This window comes from Hermetia illucens, chromosome 4 (genome assembly GCF_905115235.1).
Source record: "Hermetia illucens chromosome 4, iHerIll2.2.curated.20191125, whole genome shotgun sequence".
Classification (NCBI taxonomy): domain Eukaryota; kingdom Metazoa; phylum Arthropoda; class Insecta; order Diptera; family Stratiomyidae; genus Hermetia; species Hermetia illucens.
The window spans coordinates 163,122,292-163,140,991 of NC_051852.1; the positions used below are offsets into that span (position 1 = coordinate 163,122,292).

General features: G+C 43.1%; 1 protein-coding gene and 1 non-coding gene across 2 annotated transcripts; one reads left to right on the top strand and one right to left on the bottom strand.

Annotated features, from left to right (window-relative positions):
* Window positions 1-7,333: 7,333 nt before the first annotated feature.
* Window positions 7,334-7,405, bottom strand: Trnad-guc. Its single transcript has one exon. It is a non-coding gene; the product is annotated as a tRNA-Asp (tRNA).
* A 109-nt stretch (window positions 7,406-7,514) lies between these two features.
* On the top strand, window positions 7,515-17,860 carry LOC119656012. Its single transcript, XM_038062261.1, has 3 exons — window positions 7,515-7,671; window positions 7,759-7,938; window positions 16,296-17,860. The coding sequence occupies exons 1-3, from the start codon at window positions 7,625-7,627 to the stop codon at window positions 17,785-17,787; spliced, it is 1,719 nt and encodes a 572-aa protein (XP_037918189.1). The 5' UTR covers window positions 7,515-7,624; the 3' UTR covers window positions 17,788-17,860.
* Window positions 17,861-18,700: the final 840 nt, after the last annotated feature.

Genomic DNA, 18,700 nt, shown 5'->3' on the forward strand with positions numbered 1-18,700 from the left:
TGCATTGGTATCATTTGGGCCGCCTGTAAAATTTGAAATTCAAGTTTGGAATCTCAAATTTTATTCGCCAAGCTTTGGCCACAGACGGAAAATTTCTCGTTGTGGCTGCCCTGCCCTGCTTTGCACGCTAATTGGTGTACAGTAAAGTGTTAAGTTGAACTGAAAAGCCTAGAAATCGGAAATCCCAGAAAATAATTATTTTTGGGTGTGTAAAAATAACTAGTGCAGGATGACGAGAGATTATCCAACATTTGAAAACCTATCAAACTTTCCTAACTGGTCCTGTGACCAAAACATTACATTTCATCAGAAAATACCTAAATAAATTCAACTTTAGGTATCAGAAATCACGTCAAGCAAGAAGTACATCGCAAGCTTAGATGGTGCTACTTTTGCCGAAACATTCACTACTCTAAGTCCCGATTAGTAAAAATCTCTAAATAGAACCAAGGACAGGACAAATTTGCTTCAGGGGCGTGATTGCTCTCTGCGGTGCCAGAGGGACATCACAGCAACACGACAGTATCAGGATCATATCATAGTTATAGTCATTCTCATACGAGCTACAACAGCAAAAACATGAATAGTCGCAAGAAAATCCGAAAGTCAACTCAATAAAGCACCACATACCTCTCCCCCCCCCCCCCCCCCCAATCTAATTGAGAAAAAAAATTTAAAAGAAAGGATTTTAAATATTACGTTTAGTCATGCATTGACCTAAGTTATTTTGCGCTCTAACATCCCCAGGGAGGCGTCAGTCCTCTCAAATAATTAGGGTTCCCCTCCATTATATTGGAAGCGACAGACGTGAGCGTTTAGATTGGGGTGGGCCGCCGCAGAGCCACCATGTTATCTGGCCCGCCATGAAGAAGAAAAGAAGACGGAAGCTACTCTTCGGGTAGATGCTGGGAATCGGCTCAGAGGAAGCCCTTCCCCGTCCATCCCTTGCGCGTTAGTTTTTTTTTTGTAACTGTGTCCCCTCCCGTTTGGTAGTTTAGTACCTTTGAGATTGAAATTTTCAGTGGCATCAACCCACCTCGACTTTTTACGTCTCTTTTATAGTAGTTTACCCCGGGTGAGTTTAGTTATTTTTTTACTATGGAGTCAAGGCAAGTGATAAAATCGATGTGTCCTGACAGGAAGATAATATTTGAGAACCAAGAACCTCGGCCCTCATCTCGTCGAATTGCTAGCATTCGTGTTAGCTCCAGCACGTGCCTCCGGTTCCTCATATTATCTCGCGCAGTCGGTGTTCACGACTGGGCGACTTGTTAGGGGAGTTTGGTTGGTTGATACCCTTGGTAACCGTGTTTGTGCAGAGGTGAAGCAACGCCGTACTCTCTTCTTAATATTTTCACCAAAACGAAAGGCATATTCAAATCATTGGCAATAGCCAATCAGTTTCAATATTTGCGCGAATTGAATTTTGTGGGGAATAACGTACATATCATATGTACTTATAGAGAACTTTGGTGGTAATCCAAACTTTGTCATCGTCTCCCTGTTGGCTGTGTGCACATTGTCTGCATTAAAATGCACCCTAACAACAAAAGGTTGGTTTTAAGACTAAAATTCTATGAATTTGATCCGATAGTCCACCGTTCAATTAAAATTTAAAAGTAATTCAAACCATATCATTATTTAGCCCCAACTGGGAGACAAGCGGACACTACAAATACCTAATCTAATCTAATCTAATTTTTCGAAATTGGTTTGCATATTTAAGGTCTTTTTTCATAGCTTCGGGAATAAAATTTAGAAGAAAAACTACTTCAAGTTTAATACCAAATTTAGCTTCAAAATAATGTACTGTGCACGCCACTGGTTCAATATTTTGGGGTATGTATAGAATAGTAGAAACAAAACATCTGGTTTGAACCCTGACTTTTGTCGTATCCTATTTTGAACGATAGATGGCCGACATTTTATGCAAAATTCTATAAATGAAATCTAGCGTTCTGTAATTAAGGGAGTAATAGTTACTTACGAAATTGATTAAATTGATTAGGGATGAAATTTTGACTGTTGGATTGATAGAAACAGGCATTACTGTGAACAGCAACAACAACAATAATAATGCTGAGTGGATCAGCCCCGGAAGCACCAGCCATGCCGCAACGTCTGGCATGAATTTTGCGGATGTTACCGAAGAGGAAGTTCGACGAGCCATAAACAGCTCAAGGAACTAGATGGCATCAGGTCTGGATCAGGTGCAGAATTTCTGATATAAAAAATTTACCAGCGTACAAAGTCGGTTGGTACACATCATAAATCAGATCATGAGTCGGCCGGAGGAATTTCCACACTTCCTCACTGCGGAGATTACCTACCTTATCCCTAAGGACACGGTGCAGAACCCCGCAGACACAAGACCGATTACATACTTACCAACCCTCTACAAATTCAAAACGTTTATTATTAGTGGAAGGGTCAATGCGCATCTCAAGACCAACAACATTCTGTCCGAGGAGCAGAAAGGCTGCCGAGTTGGGTCAAGGAGTTGCAAAGAGCAACTTATTATCGACTCAGTACGTGTAGGACAAGCAACTAGAGGCCAAAGAAACCTCTTTAGTTGCTATATCGATTATGGCAAGGCTTTCGATAGCGTCTCGCATACCTGGCTAATCGATGTCCTACATCTGTATCGCATTGATCCCAAACCAAACCAATAAAGTTTTTGGCGACAGTCATGAAAAGGTGGCACACCACCTTATCAGTGCCTCCATCTGAGGGTGTCAACACCTCGGAGCCCATCCACATACGGAGGAGCATCATCCAGGGGGACTCTTTGAGTCCCCTTTGGTTTTGCATGGTACTAAACCCCCCATTCATAGCTACAGAATGGTGCTAGAGGGCATGGTTTTGCAATAAGATATGGCCTATGTGCTAAGTGCGAACTGACACACTTGATGTACTTAGATGACATCAGGTTGTATGCTGGTACTGAAGACCATCCTAGAAGTCTGTTGCGAATAATAGACATATTCAGCCGTGATATTCGGATAGAGTTTGGATTAGATAAGTGTGGAATCCAACCCATCCGCAAAGGTCATCACGAGCGGCATGCCGGACATTGCATTGGTGGTCCACGTCGAAGCAATGACCGAGCTAGACTTCTATAAGTCTCTAGAAATTCTGCAAGGAACCCATGCTCGAGTTAACGATCTGAAGGATGCTCTCTAACACTACCGATGAATCGACCCTGTTAGTGAAGGGGTGATAATTTACTAAGTTCAATCAGACAATACTGGAGAAAGCAGAGTATTGACTAACAAAAACCAAAAAAGGACTAACGATTTCGTCCAGGGCAGAGGCAACTCTTCAGACGCTGCCTCACGTCTGCCGTGGGAGCAGCGTGACTGGCGGTTTAACTTTAATATAATTCGCCACCTTCTCGTGTTTATGAACTTCCACGCTAGCTTTGGTAGCTTGTGAGTAAGTGCAATTTTTGGTTAATACTTCTTTGGAGAGGATGGTTGGGTTGTGGAAATTTGTTTTGTTTTTTTCGCTTGTGGATCGATCACTGGGAAATTGGTTGCATCCTCTGGCAGCGAACTAAGAAATTCAAACCTATTCTTTGATAGTACCACTTTCTTACTGGTTTGCTTCCTGGAAGTATTTGTTAGGCTCATAATTTTAATTATGTTTTTCTCGGTTGTCTTTTTAGGGCAATCGGAGGACGGAGTGTCGTGTTATCATTGCTATTATAGAGGATACACAGTGTTGTTTTGCAGGTTGGGTTGCTGGCTAGGAAGGAGCCGTATTGAAGGCATCGTTGGGGGATTTGCACCATTTCTTTGTGCGCCCTTGTCTGGCATTGTTTTTGTATTCTTTTACCTTTGGAAGGTAGTATTTAACTTTCTTAACACTAGCTTAGTGTGGGAGGGTTGTACCGCAAAAAGCTATTTTGAATTGTTTTTGTTTGGATAGACGCTAAGGGGTTGTCCCGGTTATATCGTGAGATTCATCCAACTCGGAGTATTGGGAGGTCAGTTTCTATAATTTCATTATGGTACAATGTCGGTTTGTGGTACAGTTCTATTGGTTGTTTGTAGGAGCTGAAGAAATTGCTTACCATCTTCCTCTTTAGAGAGACTGAAGGGCTGCACATTCTCAAAACGGTTTGTATCGATAGAGTAGGGGGATTCAGCTTTTGCCTTTTTTAAAGGCAGGGGAGGGATTCTTGTTAAATCGGTGTTTTTTTATTTTATCATTTTGACACCAATCTTGCAGAGGATCTGCTACTTTCTATTATATTGAGGGGTTGGGGTAAGGCGACTTCACTACACCTTTTTATTTATTTATTTATTTAATGAAGACAATACACAGAAAGCAGATTTCTTATTACATATTGTCCTCAGAGCGAGGAGGAAGTAAATGGCATATTTTGCGCTTAAAGCTAGAGAGGGATATAGAGTCAAAGGAACCAAGCTGTAGGGCATTGTAGGACCGGCAAAACCTCGGGATCGGAGAGTGAAAGTAAATCTCGAGCTCGGCGAAGGGTACATCAAAAATGTCCGCATTACGTGTGTTATGAGACGAGGCGATACGGAAAGTAATATCCGAGTAGGCGGAGCAGTCCATCAGACCATTGCAGAGTTTGAAAAGAGTACACGTATCAAGGAAGATACGGCGTTGCTGTAGGGAGGGGAGATTGAGGGTGCGGAGTTGTGACGGATAATCAACCCGTGGAAGGTTCTTTTTATAAAAGAGGGACCGGGTGAATTTGCTTTGTACAGCTTCAAGAGCGCGGCCGTCACGGATGCGGTAGGGGGACCAGACTACACAGCAATATTCAAGGATGTTTTTGACAAGGGAATTGAATAGTGTTAAGGAGGGCTGGATTGAGGTAAAGTCGGACGAGAAACGTAGGATAAAACCAGACATTTTGGAAGCTCTATTGATGATGTCAACGAAGTGGGAATTGAAACGAAGTTTATCGTCGAATATTACACCCAGGCCTTAGAAGGAAGTCAGTAGTGAAAGGGGTTGACCACTGGAAAAGGACGATGGGGAGGGTTTAAGGGAATAGCGCATCCAGTGGCATTTGTTGACATTCAGTGTTAGCTTTTTGACTGAACACCAACGGGCTAAATTATCAAGGTTGGATTGTAAGAGAGCACAGTCCAATTGAGACGAAACAGAGGCAAACAATTTAAGGTCGTCTGCGTAAAGCAAATACGGACAGGTGAGGATGGAGGCGAGGTTATTGATAAAAAACAGGAAGAGTAGGGGGCCAAGTGTAGAGCCTTGGGGAACACCAGAGGAAGGAGAGATGAGTGACCACGAAAAGAAAGGTATGAGAGATAGGAGGAAAGCCAGGAGATGACTGAGGGAGGGAAGTCTAGCGATGAAAGTTTAGAGAGGAGAATGTCATGGTCAACGGTGCCAAAGGCTTTGTAGAAGTCAGTATAAACAGCATGTACCTCCTGTCGTGAACTCAAGCGTTTAGCAACAAAGTTGGTAAAGACCAGAAGATTTGAAGCCGTTGATCTATGTTTCACGAAACCATGTTGCTTTTTAAGGTTTTGTGTAAACACAAAACCTTATTAAAATCGGTTTACCGTCTGTCTGTCTGTCTGTCCGTCTGTCTGTCTGTCTGTCTGTCTGTCCGTCACACGCATTACAGGTGTTACAGCGATTAACACCAAATTTGGTAGAAAGGTGGGAACTGTGAACGCTCACGCATACAGTGAGTTACATCCTCTTACGTCGAATTTAAGGGGGGTCTCCATACATGCAAAAGGGGGGTGTAATTTTTTCTTTCATCAAATATAATCATGTGGGGTATCAAATTAAAGGTCTCAGTTAGTACTTTTCGAAAACGGTCTTAGTTTTGACATTTGTTGGAAAGGTGGGGAGTGCGGGGGGTTGAAAGTGACCATTCCTTTACGGGGGCCATTCTCAGAAACTACCAAACCGAAAAATCTGAAGAAAATCAAGAGGCTGCCACTATATGGTGCCTGGGCTCCGAAGTACCTTCCACACTGATATCTGCACAAATAAAGTTAATAATAGTATATTACTATAATTTTTAGTAATTCGCTGCGAAACCCCCCTTAAGTTCATGCTAGGACCACGAAATTTCGCAACAATATAGGGTGTAACATAGAGCATGATGTTACCAAGTTTGGTGGAAATCGCACTATTGCTAACAAAGTTATAATACGTCAAAGTTGTCGCTTCTTTGCAAATTCAAGGCTATAAATGTCAATATCATCCGAAAGTGGATATTCTCACATAATATTGTATATGCATATGTTACGTGCTACGTACTAAGAAATGCACAAAACCTTTCGTACCTGAAGCGTCCAGCTTCCGGTTTCCCGACTTGTTGATAATGAGGTGACCGAAGTGCGCGGTCAACCAGTCGTTGACGTATCTTTCTAGGATTTTAGAGCAAGAGGAGAGAAGAGAAATGGGGCGGTAGTTCACAGCAAGGGAAGGGTCTCCGCTCTTGAGGATAGGAATGATAAGGGCCTCTTTTCAGAGACGGGGAAAGTAGCATTCATCTAGACTTTTGTTGTAGATTACACAGGGGGAGGGAAATGTGTTTTCTACAGTTAAGGAGGAAGAGATTAGGAAGCCCATCGGGGCCAGGTCCGACATTGGGGTCAAGGTTACCAATGAGGAATTCAACAACTTGCCACTAGAATCCTCGCTATAACGTCTTTCCTCTTCGGAGGACCAGTTTTGAATGCCCGACATATCTAACTCGCTCAGTTCTGAGCAGGTTACTGCCGCTGACAGTACTAGTGTCTTTTCCATAGGGATCAAACGTCAAAAATTCAGTTTCATTCAGCTTCAATCTGAGACCGTGTTGCATGAAGGGATCGTTCCATTTTTGGACAAGTTGTTCGAGATCATTTTTGCTATTAGACGCCAAGAAAACATCATCTGCATAAAGCAATGTGTAGAGCGTTGGACGTAGGATGTCACATGTGACGGTGTCCATAACTAGAACAAAGAGGAGTGCGCGCGGTGGTGAGAGGGCCTTTCCTTGATGAACATCAATAGAGAAACGAAGTGATTTTGATATATTAATACAATAGCTACCCTATTATCAATGTTTTATCACCGTAAAGTAATTACTGGTGAAATTTGCAAACATTTAGATTGACTAAATACCGTGATTATGGGCTTGGTGTAATTTTAGATTATTCACATTGCTTAAAGATTCAATTGGGATTGGTCATGTAGCTCATGTGAAAACAAATTATACATATTTAAATAACGAGAATCTTATTTATCTGCATAACAATATAAAATCGGAGTCAATTAGACTTTTCTTTATTTCATTGCTCTTAATATGAAAAAAAATATCAAAAAAGTCCTCCCCGGCGGGGAATCGAACCCCGGTCTCCCGCGTGACAGGCGGGGATACTGACCACTATACTACCGAGGACACATATTCAAGTATTTACTGTACTATCAGAACGTAATTGCCAGACTAGACAACTAAAACAAAATTTTTACATAAGCATTTGACGTCTGTCACTTCATGAGAACTTGGTTGTCACTGGTTGTTTACGTTTCTTGAAGGTTTCACTATATTTTACGGGAAAAGGTTTTAACGATTATAGCGAGTAAATAGCTAAGAAAGTCTCCATGTAAGAAGTGCAAGATGGTGTTCGAATGCTTCAATTGCCATGCGACGGAGAATTTGTACAAGTGAGTCTTTCATAGATGATTTCGGTGTTGCCGCCAATTTGGTTTCATTGGTCTCACCCGCGTCTTACGCTCATTCTTGTTCTATAGGGCCCCTCAGTCAACGGAAATGCGTCAAAAATGGTTGGAGTTGTTCCCGGAAGGAGACGAAACGATATTCAGTGATTCTTTCCGGCTGTGCGCCGAGCATTTTGACAACAAATACATCCTCCCGGGAGGCATTTTATCGGCACGTGCAGTACCCACTAAGTTTCTGGTGCACAATGTTTGGTGAGTAGCGAGTTCACTTGGTAGTCAATTATTTCTACTGCATTCATTGGAGACTTATTTCCTTAAAAAGAAGACAATAACGATAATTTAAAGATTTCATATGGAGTCCGTGCATTTAGTGCAACTCGACGGAAGTCGGTTATCGACATGACCTTCCAGGCATCTATGCAAGTTGGGCTCGGGCAGCTTCCACGAAAGAAAGATTTTCCGCATAATTTTCACTCAGTGGACGGCCTTTCTCTCTACGGTCCTGATGTTATGCTGTTCACCGCTTCAAACCATTAAAATCAGCTTCGCCGCTCAATGCAGGACGTGATCTATCAAATTCTATTTAATCATTGTGAGATTCTCCAGAGACTTATTTTACCTCCGAGCCTATAAACTGTGAATACATCCTGCAGAATAAATACTATCAAGTTTGTCAGAGTAGATGGCCTATGGAGTCGGCGCGGGGGTTTTCTCGAATACACACGGTGTACCCAAGTCGTATGGTCTCCCAGGTTTCGCCAGTGTATTCCAGGCGGAAGTACTGGCGATATTGGAAGTCTGTCGATGGCTGGAGCGTGATTCGAGCCCCAGGCGTAATATAGCCATTCTGACCGACAGCCAAGCGGCAATCAAGGCCTTGTACCCAACGACGACGTCTTCCCGGCTGGTGGGGCAGTGCAGAGACGCGCTCAACCATCTGGGCGGCACGCTCAAGATCACTCTCCTCTGGGTTCCCAGGCATAGGAACATAGAGGGGAATCAGCGGGCTGACGGATTGGCCAGGCAAGGCTCTGCTCTTGGCAGTCCCTCGGCGAATACAGTCGGTGTTCCGCTGGCGGCTGTCGGGGGCCGAGTCTCCTCGCACTACCTAGCAGCCGCGGGCCTGAGATGGCGAAGGCTTACAAGCTGTGCCAAGTCAAGGAGAATTTGGCCCGCTTATAACATAGCCCGATCACGAGAGCTCCTGTGCCAGACGCGTGCTAATGCATTCAATATTACGGCGGTCTACACGGGCCACTGGCCCATAGGGGACCATGCCGCTAGGCTCGTTAGGCTACAACTCGCATTGCCGAAGCTGCGGAGAAGGAAGGGAAACCCTCATGCACTTTCTCTGTGATTGCCCAGCTCTGGCTCGAGTCAGGCTGCGGACACTGGGTAAACCATTCTTTGGGGACCTCAGCGAGATTTCTTGCTGCAGGGTCGGAGAGCTGCTTTCCTTTGTGAATGCTACGGGCTGGCTCTGAAGATCCGAGCCGGTTGGACTCTGCTTCCCTGTTCCCATAACAACAGTCACGGTCTTAGGAGTTTGTGACATCAAAACGGCGCACCAAAGCGCTAATTGGGCTCCTCGGAGCGGCCACTGATACCTACCCTACCTTGTCAGAGTAGGACAAAATCCTGTTGAGATAACCTCAATTATTTCGCCTTTGTTAATCTTTTCAAAGTTTCAGATAATGGTCGTACTTTAGTCCACTGTCTGAACATTTATCCATTATTAGAGCCTGCATGGCAACTTACCAGGTATCAAGAGTTTGTGTAACTTTCCAACTGGCTGAAGGTGGCACGGTTGACGATTTTCTAACCATAGAGGAAGACTTCCATAGCCCTTTTTGGAATGGGATACGGGCGGACCTCGGATGAAAATTAGGCGCTCCTCTCGCATTGAAAAGCAGCATACTGTTGATCGCTGGCTATTCTGCTAAACATTTTTTAGCAGCTGTGTGTGACTAAAAATTCTGATAAAAAAGATAAGGTCAGTAACAGTTTTCATTGTAACCAGATCGTGGAAATGTTGGGACGTAACTAATGTTCAGATGACGATCATGCATCGATTGAGGACTCATTCATTGAAATATTTCCTAACAAGAAACCACATTTCGTTGTTTCAAGGTTTAACTTTCAGACAACGAAACCTATCCCACACACATTTTTTTTTCCTTGAAGAAGTGGCGTTCCACAACTGGTGTTCTTTGTGATCGACGTATCAACGAACGTCTGAATTTAAAATTTACCGCAATGTCGTCTATCTTGCCGCTCTCTATGCTTCTGAGTGTTGGTCGACTATAAAAGACAATGCACGACGTCTTGCGGTGATGGAGACGAAGATGTTAGGTTGGACTAGTGGCGTCACATGTTTTGATCACATCCGAAATGAAGATATCCGCGATCGTTATGGGGTTGCACCGGTCGTGGGAAAGTTGCGAGAGAGGCGTCTTCGATGGTATGATGACGCAATGCGGGCAAATGAGAATTCACTTGCCAAGATTAATTTGAACATCGAAATCAATGGAAAACGACCAAAAGGCCGACCGAAACAACGATGGCTCGATAGGCTGGATGGGGATTTAAAAGTCTCGAGATTGCACCCAGTTCCGATGATCACGACGAGCCGAACACGCTTGTGAACGGGACAAATCCTGAAGAAAAAGAAGTCCAGAGTAAATATCACAATTTTCACCTCCAATATTTCTAGTGCAGCTTTGGCGAGAATGGATTTTTCCCGGGAGTATGGAATAGAGGCTTTATTAAAATATAGAGATAGTAGGTGTGTCCGCATAATTTTCACCTTAGGTAAGGATTTACTCTTTATGGTCCTCGGCACATGATAATGATCCACTTATGGTTTTGAAATTGCGGGGGGGATTACGGTTTCCGTGGCCCCGCGATTTGATCTCGGATTCTGCTATAATTGCCCAAAATAAGACTAAAATAGAATAATTCAAATTGGATGAGATAAATCCGCCCTCATTTTCTCCCTCTTATCAGATGAGGCAGTAATGGCGATGGCGGAGGTGATCATAGTTAACATTTCTGGCACATATAACGCAGGAATGCAACAAAATCAGACTAGCATGATCTCTAGCAACGCAGATCGGGCAAGTCTTCGAATGGTCGGCTCATTCCCACTATAAGGTTTGTCTTGAGCGGAAATTCGGAGGGAAAAACTACAGCATTTTCAAGTTCCTCCCGGAGCACTGTTGTTGCGCCGGTTTAAGCTGTATGATTCGTCGAATTATTCTATATTCAATGGCTCATCGAAGCATGCAGAGCATGTGGAATTTCACTACACAGACCCGAGGAATATAATTGCAAAGATGCTGAAGTTTCCTTTGCGACGATGCAGGTGAAGTTTAATGGGGAGGAAAGTTCAAAGGACAAAAAGTATGAGTGCATAAAGGTAAACTCAATCCGTGAAGAGATACCTCTATGGCTCTAGTATGAAAGAACAGATGTGTTGGTCTTACGTTTCCTGCACATATTATCACTGATTACAGCGTCCAGTGTAGGTTTCATCGTGATTACCAGTTTGTCTCCACCTTCCGTCGAAGATTTCGCTTCTTTATGTCCGATTTCCCCGAATATTACCGCACCATACATGATGATGGAGCCGAGGAGAACCTCGATAGTGGTGGCACCGGGAGACGCTGTAATCACTTTGGTTTGCCGGCCGTGATTCAGTAGGCGAATGCTCCAAAGGCCTAATCAGGGCGATCAGACCCCAGGGGCATACTGGTACCATGGGAACCGGGAAAGCCCCTGGACTCACATACTTCGGGTGAACTCCTGTTGTATGTGAGGACAGCTCGGTTATTTGCGGTTGGCCCCCTAGTGGGAGTTTCATGGTGGTTGTGGTTCTACTCAAGCGAGAAGAGATCTTCGGGCCTCGACGTGGTGTTGCATATCAACACCGGTGCCGTACTCCATAGTTCAGTAGAGATTTAGGTAATTTTTGCATCCACCAGTATGAATGCTAAGCCATGCACTTGGTATAGATTGGTACCGTTGTTGCTTGTTTCAGCGGGGCTCTGATTGTGGTCACAAAATCAATCCGTGTCTGAAGAGGACCGCATACATACAGCGAGTGGCATAAATTTAGGTGGAGTTTAAAGGGGGACTCCCCCATACATGCAAAGGGGAGGATTCAAACATTTTTTTCATTGGATATAGTCGGGTAGGGTATCAAATGAAAGGTAAAAGGCTTAAATTGCAAAGTGCGTGAGTAAGGAATCAAAATGTACGCCCTTAAAGTGAGACAGGACTCATTTTCGGAAACTACCCAACCTAAAAATCCGAAAAAAAAACAGGGTAGTGCACTTAGATGAAATCTAGGCCTCAAAATATGTCCCATTCCGATTTCTGCTCAAATAAACTTACTAATAGTATATTACCAACTTTTAGAAATTGACCAAAACACCCCCCTTAAGTTCATCCTGGGAGAACTAAATTTTGCACCGGATGTGTCTGTTACATTCTTCGCATTTGATAATAATATTAAACTCAAAATATGAAGCGTATGAGGTTGACTATTATCAATACAAGGCTTTCCATCAAAAGATTTATTTAAATAGTTTTCTAAAAAATAGAGATCAATGGACTTTTTAGCTATGTGACACCGAGCTGTCATGCACTCGTCATTCCTCACATATTCTTCGTTTTCTTCAGCTGTTGTGTCTTTCACAAGCGGGGTCGGCTGGTCGAGAGTGGTTTTACCATTTTATTTTATCAAATGCCTGATCTGGATGTAATCGCGAGACTTTTAAATCCCCATCCAGTGTATCATTGACTTTGATGTTCAGATATTGGTAAGTGAATTCTCGTTAGCGGGAATTACGTAACCACACCATCGAAAACGCCTCTCGCAGTTTTTTCCACGATCTATGCAACCCTATATCGATCGCGGATATCCTCATTTCAGATGTGATCAAAACGTGTCACGCCACTAGTCCAATAGAACATCTTAGTCCCCATTACCGCAAAACGCCGTTCATTGTCTTTTATAGTAGGCCAACATTCAGAAGTCTAGGGATACGTCGATCACAAAGAACACCGGTTGTGGAATGCCACTTCATTCAGATTGCGTTAATGCGTGATGCAGCTTCATTACCCCGTTCTCCATTGGCTGATAGCATTGACCCGAGATATTTAAATCGCTTAGTTCTTGGCAGGTCACCGCCGCTGACAGAATTGAGCGATTTAAATATCTCGAGTCAATGCTATCGGCCAATGGAGAACTGCGTTATGCTCCTCACATAAGGAAACACAAAACGTTTTATACCTGAAGCGTCAAGCTTCCGGGACTTGTTTTTTAATTAAGTTTATCCTAAAATCATCAAGTTTTGCAGCACCTTATTCTTTAGAGCGCAATACTAACAAGTTTGGTGGAAATCACACCATTACTACCAGAGTTATAATAGGTCTAAGTTGTGCAAATTTCTTGCATTCTAAGACTTTGAATGTCAATATCATACTAAAGTCTGGCAAACTAAATCCATAAACATTACGAGCGAGGTGCAAATGGGACAATGCCCACTCAAATATGCTTATATAATCAATACGCAAGACTTTTCACTCCTAAAGCGTCACGCTTTCCCGACATGTTAGGCCCTTACGGTGGTGTTACCCTTTAAAACGGGAAGTCGGTGCCTATTGTGAGATGGGGGTTGTGGAATTCACTAAAAGTGCTCCCTGTTTGTCTTAAAAGGCGACTAAAAAGGAATAGAGATTTGTGGACTGGCAACCTACAAATCTCGAAATTAATTATGCTTCGGAGACGGCTATAACGTTTGGGAATGACCTTTCGGCTATGACTTCAACGGTTTATGATTGGATTATGGAATGTGCGAACGCTTTTTGACGATGGTATCGAAGCTCTTGGATGGTCGTTTTCTCCAACTTGTTGGGGAGCACCTTTTATCCTTCTGCGGCACTATATTGTTGCGTTCTGACAACGCTGCCGGAAGTGAGCGAAATTCTGATGTTAGATTAATGCTTGCTACATCCGCTAAGCGCGTTCTCTTATTCTGAAAACCGGTAGCAGCCAGAATACTGGAATTCTGATCCAGGATGGGGGACATCTCAATAGTGAAGTGTTAGGCACCAACAGACACTTCCCGATGCCCGCTTGCTTCGACTTGTTAGGCAAAGTAAAATGATAGGACTCTAGGAACCACTCTTTTTCCTCCTGCGGCGCTATATTGCTGTATTCTGGCAACTCTGCCGAAAGTGAGCGAAAATCTGGTGACGGGTTAATGCTTATTGCATCCGCTAGGCGAATCCTCTTATTCTGGGAACCGGTAGCAGCCCGAATACTGAGATTCCGTTCCAGGATGGGGAACATCTTAATAGTACAGTGCTAGGCACCAACAGAGACTTCCGATGCAGAGGAGGTGGACGCTTTCTATGAGCAACATGGAGCGGTCCAGAAGAGGCTTCCTAAAAGGGACATTGCAATCATGATGGGAAATCTAAAGCGCCAAGGTGGGCTCTGAAAACACCATGCTCGAATATATGATGAGGAAATATGGTTTTAAGGATCGTAATGATAATGGTGAGGGCTTTGTGGTTTTGTGCAGTTTCACCACCTTGTCATCGGTGGCACATTGTTCAATTACAGAGCCTGTCATAAAGTCAGTTGGCTTTCAACCGACCGGTCATGTAATCAGATCGACGGCATCGCGATTAGCATTAGATTTAGGAGTTGTCTTTTGGATGCGCGTAATAAGAGGAGGGGTGACATCAAGCGGCGAAATAGCTCACCGAAGAAGATTGATGAGTACTGGGCCGTCAAATGCCTCAGTGCAAATGAGGTTGAGGAGCGATACCGCGAAAAATCTCGTTCCCGCAAACTTGGATTTCACTGCCGTATACCACATCACGAAAGAACTTGCTGGTGATCGTAAGTTTACCGATGGTCCTGTGAGGAACTATAACGGTAGATTCTTTATTCTTGATGACGAGCGGTTTAGGAGGTAGAGGAAACATTTCACCACGGTTCTGTGCGAACTTCTCCTCCAAAAGAGGAATCATCTCGGCCATCATTGCACTCAAGCGGGAGAAGATCGCTGGGCTTGGCGGTCTTCCGTGGAGTTGTTAATCGCAGCTCCGGGGCAATGCGAAATTGTTTCCATACATCCGTAAATCCTTTCAATTTTTCAGGGGATGATCGAGAAGATTTCAAAAAAAGGAACCCGTCTTGAATACGATATTGGAGGGGTATTTGCGTACTTCCTGTCATTGTAGAGATAATAACTAAAATAATCCTGAAATGCAATCAAGAATATTTCGAAACCTTAATCAACAGATACCAGGCTGATTTCAGCTTTGGATCCTCCTGCATTGACCATATTAACACTCAGCGGATTATTTTGGAACACTGCGTGGAGTTTAAAATCTTGGCTTCACTTGCTTTTCATCGATTTCGAGAAAACTGTTGACAGCGTGAACAGGGAGTGTATATGATGTACCCTACGCGACATTCTGGATAAAACCAATAGCTACTATCAGAACGACATAAATTGACGCAAAATGTGGCGCGGTGCATTGAGGTAAAATTTGAGAGGAAAAGCGGAGTCGGCCGGGGTTGCATTTTGTGGCCGATATTATTTTTTCTTTTCATCGGTGACGTTCTTCATACTGCCCTCTCCGGAGGATGTGGAGGATTTCAATGGACCATGACCTCTTCAAACACCTCGATTACGTTGTTGACAGTTGTTTGCTCTGTCACCGGATCGTGGACCCTGGTCAAATGGCTCCGGATTTGGTAAGAGACGCAAATAGAATTGGTCTGAAGAAAAACACAAACAAAAATAAGGTTCTCAGTCTGACGAGTCATCGCACTCCCTATCTACATTAATGGGCAGAGCATCTAGGAAGCGTGGTTTCTGCCCACGACGGTGACATCGAATTGAATGGCGATCGACCCATGATCAGGGACAGAGTCACCGTCGCTCAACACCAAGATCAAGTTGAGCCTGTTATTTCTGTGCTGCTTTATGAGAGTAGCACATGGAAAGTGACCCCACTGTTACTCAAAAGCTTCAACTCTTCCTGAACACTTGTCTGCGACGTATCATCGGAATACGCATCTATAGATAGTTCGCAAGAGAAATATAATGGGAAGAAATGGTCATTGTACATCACACAACAGCGATTCAAGACATTGAAATGTCCTTTGAGTGAAGAAACAAATAATTTATGAAGTGGAAAACAGATGTCAAGCTCATGGAGATGCACCTAAAATATCAGATTTGACAGCGAGTTTTCTTTGTAGCCAAGAATGAGTTGATGATTTTAAGGAAGATACAGAATCTTATTCATCCTTTCACGTCCACATAATGGCGAACAGGTGCTTATGAATGGAGAAGTTTAGTAGAACACGTAATGATCCTTTGCTGCTAATGATGGAACGCCTTGAACGGTCCTACCCGAATTTTCTCTTCAACTTTTATCACCACCTCTAGAGTTAAAGGAAAATTATATTGCTTAGATTTTTGAGATTTCATCGGATATTGATAAAGATTGTTTACAGCATCTTCATATATTGAAAAGCTCAGAGAAAACATTTGAAAATTTTCCTTTTTCTCCTGTAGGTGCGAGATAGAAGATGAATTTGACGATGATGAACAATTAGACTGTATGTCAGATGACGACGTGGAGTTTATATCAGAAAGTATTCCTGTTTCACCAGAACCCATTAACTTCTTCGGAACACCAGGCAATATCACGAGAAACTTAAGTCAAGTTTACTGTACATTGGGAGGCAGTCAGGAAAAAAATCCAAATGACGGAGTAAAGTCTGAACAAATGGCACCTGTTATAGAGAGAAAAACACCAGAACTAATAGCAACTTGGTCGACAGATTCGATGCCTGAAAACTCTCCAGTGATCTCCAAAGTAATGATATTACAGAATGTGCAAAAGGTTGAAAGTATTCGATGTAATGATATAGTCCCCTCTAAACCTCACCCTATAGTCGTGACGCAAATATTGCAAACGCCAGAAATGAAAGTAGGACCACAAAATGATAAAATAATTATTACTCAGCAAAATGTAATTGAGGCAAAAGCATGTAAACCGCCTGCACACTTAGGCAGCTCTCCTAGTTTAGCAGAAAATAAGGTTGTGGGAGGGTTCAAAATGACACCGAAAGATAGTCAAGTGGACGCAAACAGTGTTGTTGAAGTGAAAGTTGTTTTGCCCGCGAAAGAAACAATTACGCCCTGCAGTCCATCGGGCAATGAGTCGCCGCTATCAAAACCTATTGCAAAATTAACAGAGGATAAGGTGGCTGTAAATGTAGCGCCTCAAGAAAAGGGAGCAGTCTCAACGAATCCTACCGTGTCAGTGGTCATTCTTGAAAATACTAATGTGATCGCAACCCCACCATCATCGATACCGACAGCCTCGCCGTTGACATGCCCAGAAAGACCTAAACCTCCACAAAAGCGAGTGAGTTTTTCTCCAAAAATCGAAATTGCGCATCTCTCACCAGAACCGCCGAAAATCCCAAAAATAGATCCAGTGACCATAACGCGATCAGGACGAAAGGTCATGAGAAAACGAAACGATTCACCCGTAATTCAACGCAAACAACGAGCCCCCTATAAACAAGATACACCTCTGAATAATCGAAAGCGGAAAAATGTACAAGCAGCCGTGGTCATGCTGAAAAGGCTGAACTTCCCAAATAACGAAAAACCACCCTTAGGCACCATGTTGGACATCAAAACTTTGGAGAAATTGAATAATTTTAGTGTTTATAAGAAAAAATATAGAAACGGTCATGGCGAGGATGGGAATATCACTCAAAGTAAATCACCTCCTGGACCGAAAAGTCGGCAAGTTATGAGCAAATCAATGGACAAATCTAAAGGGTCAAAGGCCAGTGTTCCTCCTCATGTACCAACGAATCTTCCCATTTGGAAACAATTGGATTTGTGTAAGCAAGAGCTAAAAATATGGGAGTCGCGGGCAGACGCTCTTAATCGACAATTTTACATATTTGACGCAAAACATACGAGGTTAAAAGAATTTTTAGATAAATTAGTGGAAAATAGAATGATCTCCAAAAAAGAGAGTTAGGATTAGTTGTAAGTTTTATTGTAGATTAAGGTTATAATGAATGAACCCTTTGTCTTGTTCATTAAATATTTTATTCAGCGAAAATGGCATTTTTTCTTTGCATCTTTTAGGTATTTTTTTGTTAGATGTATTCTTTTAGGGTTTGGGGCACCTTACTTTGTACTATCCCCAGTAAAACAAAAATAAAATGCTGAGATCAGGGAAAGACATAAATAAAGTGTAGTTGGACTTATCCTACTATTCTAAATCCTAACCTGATCTCTCTTGGTGACAGGTCCCGGGACAGGCCGAGCAAGAGAATGCATCCAACGTCAACGTCCAAAAACAACGTGATCGAATTGAATAACACACCTCGAAAAAATGTCGACGCGGTAGGGCGGGCCCCGGTCCTATCGAAAAATGAGTAAGGTTTCTTGATGCATGGCGTCAGGATGTAAGTAAGTTAGTCCGAGCAAAACAAATACGTGTCTGCACGCTAAATATTGGTACCCTAACTTAAAAGACCGAAGAACTCGCAAGATCCCCTCGGAAAAGGCACATTGGGGGCAAGAAATCTGATATTCCTGAGTGCCAAAGCTGTGACTTAGAGCGCGGACGTAGTAAAAATGGCTGTCAACTATTTTGGTAGCCTACACACTCAATACGGTGTTGTCTCAGAGGGTTTCTGTGATGTCATTAAAGAAATCGAACGATTTGATGACCGATTGATGAAGCTCACTACTATATCAGCTGATCGCACTATCCACCTCCCCTCTGTAGGGGAGGAGGGTAGGTAGAAAGCACCATTGTATCAGCTGATCGCACTATTCACTTCCTCACCGCGTAGGTCGATCTGATGCCGCGAAAGATGCCTTTTGGCAACTTCTCGATGAAAAAACTTGTCACGCGCCTGCTGACGACTATATCACCATTC

Excerpts from the sequence above, each read along its gene's own strand:
- LOC119656012 (XM_038062261.1), top strand. The coding sequence starts at position 7,625 with ATGGTGTTCGAATGCTTCAATTGCCATGCGACGGAGAATTTGTACAA. Across the intron at positions 7,672-7,758 it reads GCGACGGAGAATTTGTACAA|GGCCCCTCAGTCAACGGAAA; the intron begins GTGAGTCTTTCA and ends CTTGTTCTATAG. Across the intron at positions 7,939-16,295 it reads TTTCTGGTGCACAATGTTTG|GTGCGAGATAGAAGATGAAT; the intron begins GTGAGTAGCGAG and ends TTTCTCCTGTAG.